We start from the raw sequence: 11,029 nt of genomic DNA on the forward strand, positions 1-11,029 counted from the left end.
CCAGATAATATGTAACAGTATGTCAGCGATTATCTTAGTGCTGGTAATTGGAAGCATTTTGTTTAAGAGTAAGACAGCAATAAAACCCATTTGTATGTAAATCTCACCAACTCGTTGCCAATAAAGTGACTCCAGAGAGTACATACCTGTTTGAAATGAATATGTCCTGATGGCAGTGATCTTGAGACACTGTAATTGTTCATGTTTAAAAATACAGCATAGAGCTGGGGGAAAATCATTGTCTCACTTTTATTTATTTATGTTTTTTCATTGCTTTGTCCAACTACTATTTGACTACTATTGTTGTTAGTGCATTTTCCTGCTTTTTAACTTGCATGGTAATTTACACACAGTCCCTACCCCACTGATGCAAGTCACTTCCTCTCTCTCTCTCCCTCCTCTTGCTCCAACCCGCGGCTAGATTCAGGATACATGAATACTGGGAATGAGCGGGTAAGTGCGCCTAGAAATAAGAGGAGATGGGACGAGGGTTGAGAGAAGGAGAGAGATGACGGAAGAGGCGGGAAGAGACGACGAGATGAGAGGAGGAGGTAAAAAGGCAAGACAGAGTAGGACAGAGTGTGTTGGAGGGCAGCATACTGTAGCATACTGCTGTGTTGTGATTATGGAGTGAGCATGGAGCAGCAGGACCAAAACAAGAGGAGAAGGGGATACAATGAGGACACAGCTTGGCTTTATGCCTGATCAATAAAAGGTAGATTAGTTCAGAATTTAAGCATTTGCAGACTGCCTGCAGACTCCTTTGAGTTTGAATTCTACCATCCAGGGGATTTAACATATGAAGACAAAGTCACTTTAAACCTTGAAGACCCACGAGGACATAAAACAGAAAGCGGAAAACTAGCTCCTGACAATTTGGACTCAAGAAAACAAGACATCTTGCAGCAGGATCAAATAATCACTCAGGTATGCCTGCTTAACAGAATCACAAAAGCACATATTAGGTAGCAATTCTGCTGAAGCAAGAAACAGCTCTTTTCTTTAGTCCTGATCATTTAAAAAGTGTGTGGCACTGCGAAAACATGTTTCTTTATTTTTCTCCTGTAAAGGGGGATTTAATGGTTTATTAACAGGGCAGGACAGTTGTCACTTAGCGTTAGATGGTGACAACAGACATAGGTCACATGACTGAGCTCAAGTAACACTGGATGACACGAGAGCCAAATTAATAGGTGACTAAATGTCCCTTTTACAATTTTGACATCTCTGGATGGAGGCTGTTGGGGAGGATGAAGAGGAGGAAGGATTGAAGGGAGCCTTGTCAGAATGTGTTTGCATGAAATTTATGTCATAAATCAAAGCTTGCGAAGCACCACATTCACACTCTGAATTTCTAGCGTATAGTAATCAAATGCCTGCTCATATGCAGAAATCCAAACATTATCGCCCCGTTGTTGACTACTGAACTGTTGTTGCGTAAATCATTAAAATGACCTCCTGCACACAAGAGGAAACTGGCACATGTGAATTCATGGGTGCCATGGACACACACACACACAAACTGCCACCTCTGTGAAAGGGTGTTCCACTTAAATGCACATAAAGCTTAATGAAGTCTATACTGTAGCATCAGTGTATACATTATGGCCTCTTTCCAAGGTGAGCTGAATGTGGAGGACAACAGAGTGGGAGCTGCTTGCTATGACAAACATTTCAGTGAGAAAGGAGAGAGAGTTCACCACGGGAGCTGTGTTTTGAATTTTATCCCTCAAATAAATTATTCTTTTCGCTGTCAGACATTGAAAGAGGATCTGTGCAGTATGTTTGAAATGCTAATGTAATATAGAACACTTGTTTTCACAGCAACAGCCTCCCCTTATTATCAGCATTAACAGATTGACAGTCCTATTTCATATCCCAGTCATACTCTTTCAGGAAAGTTTAAAAATGAGAGCATGATTCTCTTTTGTCTTGTCTCAAATCTGTAATTGATTTTTGACAGCTCTAGTTATCCCTCATTTCTGCAGCATTGAATCACTTCCTTGTCTCAGCTCTAGCTTTGTGCATTGTTTCAACTTGTCCTGCTTACTCATGGATTTCTTTCACATCACCATCTCAAATGCCTCTCACAGTAAACTTGTCCCTCTCTTACTTTTAGACAGATGTAATGGTGTGGAAACTCCGCAGCTCTCTTGACCTATCAGACTTTTGAGTGAGTCAGAAAAGGGATGGGGAGACGAGCGGCTGACCTGACAACTCCGGTTCCAGTTTTAGGTGTCCCTGCCCTGGTTGGAGTGCGTGGTTGGAGGACAACGGGAGGCGACAGAACCGGAGGAGCCTTGCTGCACACGTGGGGACCTCAGTGCAGCGTTGGTGTTCAGACGTCCCCAGGGATAAGCAGACCACCTACCCAGCACAGTGTACAACTAACTGATACACTCTATACGCCATCAGATAACATTACTCTAACATCCAACAGCTATATTACCAAGGCAACTGAGTACAGGGAGATATTCCTGCTTACAAAGAGTGACAAGGAGAAAAGGGCTATTTTAAAACAGAGAAGTGGAGAATCCAAGACCAAAAAGGAAGTGACTTTCAAAGCACTTGGAGGTGAGGCCTCTAAGGATGTGACCTGCAGCCAGAAGAACAGTAGTGGGACTTATTGCTATGCCAGGGCAATCAAGACAAACCCACACTTTAAAGGGAATGTAACAAATGTCAGGCCTAAGTTAAAATCTGCTACTCGCTACACCAACGGTAGCGTGGTTGATTCAGAGGCGATCGGCGGAATTAGCATTGATACTGATGAAGCAGAGCCTGTAAAGAGTGCAACCTCTCGTGGCAGCAGCCAGACCAGACTGCAAGGTCATTATGCAGAGCAGTCTGGGAAGACGCTGCTGTTATCTGCTACACGACCTTTCGGTATGCCACAAAAAATATGCAGCCATTGCGGCGGGAGACAGTCTGTAACCACCGGAGTTGTCACTTCGGTCCAGAAAAGCGCTACTGCTGACGCCTGCCTTGGAGAGAAACCATTAAAGTCAGCCTTCACCTCGCTGTCGACTACAGCGCATTTCGAGATGCCCCATATTGAGAGAAACATTAAACCAAGCCATCAAGAAATTTCTGAGAGCATCACAAACAGCGACAAAAGGACACACATTACAGTCAATCCACAACTGTTATATTTCAGCGAAGAACTAAAATATCAAAAAACACCCCATCCAGCATGCCCAGTGCACTCTAGGGGCAATTTGGTTACTTTGTCACAGACACATGCTGAAAGTGATGCAACATCCACACAATCCACAACCATCCTACATGCTAAAACCATCACCGTCACTAAAGCAACTATTGAAACAAGACAAGACAATTCCACTACAAAACCTTTCGCAAAACTTTCACAGGATGGTAAGATCCCTAGACCTACGAGTCTCATGTTGACTCCACAGATGGCCACAGCCACCCAACCAAACAACCCACATTCACATACTTACCCTAAGCACCTGAAAATACCACAACACAACTCTACACCACATAATGTGCCTCAAAATGTATGTGTATCTGTACACGCTACACCTGAAAATACTCTGTCGCCACCTTGTCATTTGTACACTACAGCTTCTGGACCTGGGAACGCATCCATCACCAACACGCACAAAACAACTACCTTTAATACTACACTGACGCCCACTAAAAGTATAACTGCTAAAGTTGCCAATGCTCAACAAGGCACCCGGCGCTCAACGCTTACAGCAAGAGTAAACATAGCAACGAATACAACTGGTAGCCCACAAGTGACCCCTAAATGTCCCACCTTACCACTGGCAGCCAGTGCATTAAAACGCATTCATAAGCCACAAACAACTACAGAGCCTCCAAGTCCCCCATGTACTTCACCCAATCAGGAAAAGACGTCCTCAAAGGTCTCCCCAGGTACAGCATCTTTTATTGCCACTGTAATGAACTCAGCTGGTTTGCCCACCTTTGCTAATACACCACCCACAACTACGCCACATCCACCTCTCAGCAGTATTGTCCCACAGAGCACTTTGAATCGTAACTCTAATTCAGATCAAATTGCCCATATCAGCACTAAACATACATCTGTGGCTACACAAATTCACCTAATTCAACCTGACTACTCAAATTCTGAACCAACACTTCATGTTTCTACAGCAACTCTTAATGCAACAAAACCCCTATACTCAAGAGCTAGGTTGCTTTCAAATGCAGCTCCCAGTTCCACATATACAGGTAACAGCACTCTATACAAACATTTTGCCCTCAGGAACTCCTCCATCAATCTGAAAAACTCAACATCCACAACCACCTCATCTTTATCTACATTGTCAGAAAACCAAAGGAATGTCTGTGCATCAGGTACAACTTCACTTCAATCAGCAGACACTACACAACACAGCAAAGAACTCAGTCGTAATGAAGCGCACCACACAAATCAACCTGGTCACACACAAGCAACAGACTGCAGAACTCAAACCAATAACGAATCTGGTTTGTGCGGCGTTGTTTCAAATCAGGAAAACAACTCCAAAACAACTCCAGCTGCTTTATTTGAGCTGCTAAATGTGTCAAAAAATCATAACAGAGGCAGTGATGCAAGCAATCCTAAATCAACCATTATTCCCAACACCGAATTGCATACTGATAAAGACAAACTCAATGGTAATCTAATCAATGAATTAGTTGTGTATGAGTCAAAAGACCGTGAAAATTCAAATCTATCACAGGTCACTAGCCTTCAGAATTACATTTCCCTAATTAAGTCAAGCAGCTCTTGTCTGCAGGGTTGCATAAACACAGAACAACAAAGACTTGCACATTATCAAGGATACACAGAAACAGAACACGAGGGACACTGTGCTACATGCCCACCAGTAAAAACAGCCCAGGAGACAAATTCAAATACAGAAAACTTTGCCTTGGGAATATCAGTCAGGCATGCAAATATTAAGTTTAAATCCAATGCAGATAAACAGGCACATCCCAACAACCCAACACCCTCTGTCATAGCACAAACAAACTGTGAACCTATTATATCATCCCTGAAAAATGCTAGAGCAAATGACGCTCCCATCACAGAATCCTCAGTCCACCAAAACTCTGAATTAGATACTTCACCACAAGCACACACAAGTCCGGAGCTTTCTTTCACTGCACCAGCCCCTTTTAACGGCAAGGGAGAGCTTTGTATGGACACAGGCCCTGAATGTAATTCCATATTGCCGTCATCAACAATGCACTTGGCATCCCTTCCCTGCCCCCAGTCCTGCGAGGCAGAGGCAATCGTCAAGCCGGATTCAAAGTTTAGCCCTGCTCCCCCTCAGCCGTGCCCAGAGGACACCAGCCTGGCTCACGCCCACCCAGCTGATGCAGCCCTGTTGCTGCCTCCTTCCCCACAGTGCTGCAAATCAGCAGCCCTACAACAGAGGCTTGAGACTGTGGAGGCCAACCTGGCAGCCAACAAGGACAGGATCACTACTCTGCTTAACATTATCCATGACCTGGAGACATGCCACACTCCCACCAGTGGGTAAGGAGATGTGTGTGTGTGTGTCTGAATGTGTTTGTAAGTGTGGTGGGGTAGGTGAAATGACTTCAGACATTTCACCTGCCCTACCAGCCTGTGGTAGTACTTCACTTGTGATAGAATTGCAATAATTATTCCTTATTAAACATTAACTACGTCACCAAAGCGGTGGGGTCAGATATGATTTATTAATATACTCTATATTCAGTCCCATAACAGGTATAGCTGTTTGCCAGAATTTGGTCCAGGGAATTACTTTAAAAGCCATCCTGCAGTGCTGATCTTTGACTTTCCCGTGACTCATCACTTGCATTTACCAGAACCACTTAGTAACATTGTAATTCATCAGCAAAAACCGCAATCTGAAAATTTTGTATGTGTGTTTGTGTAATTATATGTATGGTTATTTATCTAGAGTTTAGTGAAGAAACTACTAGTTACTGTGATGGCAATAACAAACCAGGTTCTTGGCTGTTATACCTACTTATAGTTTATATCTGAGGACACACTGTATAGGGGAGACATATTTTTTTAATTTACATAAGAGGCACAGATTTGTTGGACACCTTTATTTTACACCCCATATCGTTGCAGAATAACAGAGTGACAAATAATGGCATTTGTCACATATATGGTCATTCTGTCTGATACATCGAACAATACGTATATAAACAGCACTGCTTTCCCTTCAAAACATAATCTCAAAATGTAAAATAGATGAAGTTGATGTTCCTTGCAGCAAATCATCGATTATTAACTTTCTGCTGACATTGAACTAGTATCCTAACTGGAAAAACAGCCTGAACAAGAGGAACCAATTATGATTTAGACCACTTATTACATATAAAGTAAGAAGTTGCACAAACGCCTTTTGAAAGCGAATATACTGTTAAAATGTTACAAAGCTGGCTCTGTGGCCACTATGAATGTGCTATAAAACAGAGATCGTAGTGTGATGATGTGGAGCTTTAACATTGTTACAAGTTTGCAAACAGGCCTGTGAATGTGTGCCTGAGTGTGACAGAAACCTACTTGGGCATTTCAAGGGGGCACGTCTCAGAGAGATTTATTTAGCCATATAACTCTTCTGGGACAAATAACAGGAATTAAAAACTGCCTTCTGGCAATGTGTCTCTGTCAATCATTCTCATCCACTGTAGTGTGCTAATAAGTTGTGACTGCCTCTGAGGTCATGTTTCAGAATAACCAACTCCTAATAACCCACTGATGTCTGACATAATGCATGTTATACAGCTCATTGCTGCCAACAGCAGCCTGCATTAATATCAGACAGAGAGGATGAGTGGAGAGAATATTAACTTTTAAATCTAAAAGGATAAGAGTTTTGGAAGTTTTCCTTATTTACCATATGCAATTTAATTTACTTTCTGTTATCCTAGTTGGCGATGCTACAAAACCGGACAGGATCTCAAAAACTGCTCAACCTGCCAGAAGACTGCTTGTATTGTCTACAGGTGAGATAATAGTGAAATTGCCAATTTTGCCTGCATACAATGTTTGAACTGATAAATGATGAGAGCAGCTCTATAATTCAGCTCTTGCCAAAATATAAATCTTTGGTTTTAGAATATCATGAATATATAGTAGGACATTGCTTTGTGTTAGTCCTTGGTGTTGATTAAAGGCACAAAGTGTGCATTTAGATAAAGATGTCTGGACTTAAAACATTCCCACAAGAGCTATTTTCAAAAGGATATTAAGAAAACAATTAAAATGAAATCAATATTTTGGAACGACACTGTTTGATAGGCTGTGAGTCCAATAAATTCAGAATTACTTTATTAAACATTTGGACATATGCAGCAGCTGGACCATATATCACTTTATTCAAGGACAATTTCAAAATGTAGGTTTTATTTAAAGTTTCCTTTGTGGATGAGATACAATTCAACAAGATTGAGTCCATTTCCCATTTCCAGTTGCCAGGCAGTTCTCTGCCAGCCTGCTCACTTCACTTCACTGGAAATTAATGACTTACTGTATGGGCAGCTTACCAAATGAAAAGCTCTGTGCTGCTCATTTGTTTCTTGCTCAGAATACATAGGGAGATTACATTTTCCTCTCTGAGCAAACCATAAATCTTTTGGAACAACTGTCAAGTTTAAGCACTCACTTATGTGACTCAATCTATTCACACAGCAGATTGATGGAGATTGAGATTCTCTAAAATTCAAGCTAGCAAAGAGGAACAAGTCGTGCCAAAGCCAGTCTGATGACGTTGGATTTATTACGATTTACAATTTTTGACTTGTACGTGAGGGTTATTGTTAGAGTTGCTAACGTGTTGCAGGTGAGTTTATGAGTTTTCCAGTATAAAAATAAAGATCCATTTTGAGCAAATGGATCGGTGAGTTTGATAAAAGAAGGGGGGGAGTGGGGTATCTACACTTTAGCCCCTTACCTGTTCATCTCAGGTGTAATTCATGTAGTGCTCACAGAACAATTTACTGTGCTCAGTGTATGTAATCACAAGGGAAAACAGAATCCATTGAGTTGAGTTGTTCTTTCTGACGAGTGTGAGTGTCTGTAGAGGCTGGAGGCAGAGTACGAGGAAATTAAATAATCATGATACTCAAATGTCTGTTATGCGTCAGGAGGATGAGTTTAGCAAGTCAGTCAGTGTGTGTAACTGCTGTGTTCTGGTGCAAATAAAGATGTTGCACTTTTCGTAAATAATGCTCAAAGAAACACCTTAAGTAAGTTCTTAGAGTAGTTTTGCCACTTATATGCCTACTGTTGGTTCCTTAATTTAATCTGAGCGGATCTTATGTGCAGTTGTACTGTTGATAAAGGGCTACCCGTACTATAGCCTCCAAAAGTGTTGTCTGTGTTTTTGGCGCTATTAGGGAATCAAGGGGTAGCGGGCTGAGTGAATTGTGCTGCGAGCTGTCTGGTGGGTTGTGCATGGTTGCCGGATGGTTGGTCTGTCAAGATGTTGCATAGCGAGAGAAGAGTAGTACAAGAAGCAGAAGAGGAACAGATCTTGCCAGAGGCAGTTGTGCGATGGATTGGATTGGTAGTAGAGCGAGATTTACTGAGGTTTGGTGTGACTCGTGTGCTGAGGGATTAGGGGTTGTTAGAGTTGCGTAAATCGTGTGCAGGTGATGTTAAGCTGTTTCATATAAAGAAATAAAAGTATTTTGGGCAGAAGGGTGGGAGGTGAGGTGGGAGTTATATAAGAGAGCGGGGGGACGGTTTCTCTACATTAAGCCCTACGTGGGTAATTTCTTCAAGAATGATGGACATGTTAGCATTTGTTTCCACCTCCTGCAGCATTTTAGCGGGAATCAGTTAGGGAGAAGGACCAGCTGGTGTGGTGAGCGAGGAATAATAGGATGAGGGTTGGGTTGGGATGTATGTGGCGGATGGCGATGGCAGGCTGAGTGTCGTCTCGCAAAGCGTGAACGTGTAGAGTTCCTCATGTGGACTGTAAAGAAAGGATAGGATGAACAGAGTATTGTTTGAAGTGGTAATCTGAGGAAGAAGTTGCTGTGAAGGTTACATTATGCTTGGCAAATGAGTTGTAGGTGGCAATGAAAGACTTATCAGGTGCGAGGGAGTAGTGGTTAGGTGCCCTAATATTCCAACTTTGGTCTTGGGTTTGCACCCATTAGCTGAAAGTGTTGCGTTCAGTTAGAAGCAATTAAGAAAGAAATGGAAATGAAAAACCCAAAGTGTCCCAGTGAATGTAATGTGGAACAACAAAGAGGCTAAAAGAAGAGGGCTGATACATCTTGAAGAAAAAGGTCTTTCATTTCTTTTTTTGGGAAACAAGAAGTGCCCTTCAATGCTCTACACAAGCAAAAACCTCAACAAAAAAGAAACAAGTCTTTCTTCTTGAAATCTTAAAAACATTACTGTCCTTTTTTTCGTCTTGCAATCAAAGCTGTATTTGTTCCAAAATGACGCCCTTTGCCATGCGCCACGCTGTTGCTGTATAAAGTTGCTCTGCTGAACTGGTGTGTGTTGGCATCTGAGGTCCCTCTCAAGCAGGCCACTGCGTTGGGACAGCATAACACCGGCTCTTCGCAACAAGCCGTGGCACCCTTCCGCCCACAATAACCCTGCGGGTAAAAACTGTCTTCTGCGCCCCCAATCAAACCAACTCTGATCTGGCGCGCAGGTAGCTTCCCAACCCCGGCGGGCGCTCCCCAACGAAGCCAAGGGACCACTGGTCGGCTCCCCAGCGTGTGCTGACGCTAAAAACCTCGCAAACCACAAAATGCGAAGTCCTGCCAAGCTCTAGGATGGGCGCCTCAGGGGCCATTCAGTTTGGCTTCTCGGCCGAAGCTGATCTTTCCCAGCTTCTGTGTTGTGTCACCTCTGTGTTTTTTGGGTTTTACGTTCAATTTTGGGGTGTCCGGTGTCTGTCTGATCAGTGGTGGCAGTCTGCCGATTCCGGCAAGCAGCCGACCGCTTCTTGGGCAGTTCTGACTCTTCTGCGCGAGGGCACCTAAATGCTAGTTAACCCATGGCACTTTCATCCGCCCTCCCTTTACGCTCACGGTCAGAACAAATGCAATCAATTCCGCGCGCGTTCCCCCAGTCCCGGTGCCACGCAGCACAGCTGTAGCCAAGAACCGCTGTTCAAAGCAACTGTGCTGCCCCGGCCACTCCGCAAGTGTCGCGGCCTCTCCCCAACATAACCTGTTGTGTCTGTGGTTCCTAGCCCGCAAGCCTGTGCGTTCACAAGTGGAACACCCAAAGCAGAAGCCTTGGCCGGAGGGCCTTTCAATTATTCCCTCCTTCCCAGGTAGACACTGGCGCTTCCTCTGAAATTGCGTAGGTCCACTCTCGCTGCCCGATTGTCAAAAGTTGATCAGCCGGAACTTTTGTAAATCAAGTTTTGGACGATCTTTGTGCCGCTTAAAGCTGGAACGTATCCTCAATAACGGGACTGCTCATTTAAATCTTCTCTTTTCAAGAGTTCATTGTGTTATATTTGTTTTTTTCTCAAAATGCTGCTGTCACACATTTAAAATGGTAACCCAAGCAACAGTTACTTCCTTTTCTTTTACATCTGACGCCTGTTTCCATGCCTGGTTATGAATTCACTGCCCTCCATGAGGTTCCGGTTGCTGTGAACCAATTTCCTTCCCTCAGTCCCCTTGCCTGGCTTCTCCTCCGCCTACCGTGTTCGGCTTAATTAAATCAATATGTTTTGCATGGCATCCTTTGGTGCTGCAAAAGGCATTCACCTCCGCGTTTCTGCTGGTTTTTGGTCTGTCGCTCTTTTCAGTTGGCTGGGTTTGTGTCCAGATTTGCGCTGCCTACCCGTCCCTATGTACCATTTCTGGCCTCACTCCGGATTTTCCGTGTCAAAGACACTAACAGCTGGCATTGCTCTCCACCTTACCCGAGCCCTGCGAGACACCTAGCCACGACGGCGACGGTGCGGCCGGCTGGGACGAGCATTCAGGTGTTCTGCCTTTGCGAAAATTTCGGTGTGGTGCTGGCTGCGGACATCTCCCCGCCACTCGGCGGTGGAGGGGG

The 11,029-nt window shown here is 43.7% G+C and overlaps 1 protein-coding gene across 1 annotated transcript in view; it reads left to right on the top strand.

Annotated features, from left to right (window-relative positions):
* The first annotated feature begins 535 nt into the window (after positions 1 to 535).
* Positions 536 to 11,029, top strand: part of LOC118332071 (mucin-12-like) — a 12,302-nt gene continuing 1,808 nt past the window's right edge. Inside the window, exons 1-3 of the mRNA XM_035667205.1 lie at positions 536 to 927; positions 2,120 to 5,518; positions 6,916 to 6,990. Coding sequence (XP_035523098.1) covers positions 2,190 to 5,518; positions 6,916 to 6,990 — 3,404 coding nt within the window. The 5' untranslated portion in view covers positions 536 to 927; positions 2,120 to 2,189. The remainder of the gene's footprint in view (positions 928 to 2,119; positions 5,519 to 6,915; positions 6,991 to 11,029) is intronic.

This window comes from Morone saxatilis, unplaced genomic scaffold (assembly GCF_004916995.1).
Source record: "Morone saxatilis isolate NCDOM2014 unplaced genomic scaffold, NCSU_SB_2.0 Contig20, whole genome shotgun sequence".
NCBI lineage: Eukaryota > Metazoa > Chordata > Actinopteri > Moronidae > Morone > Morone saxatilis.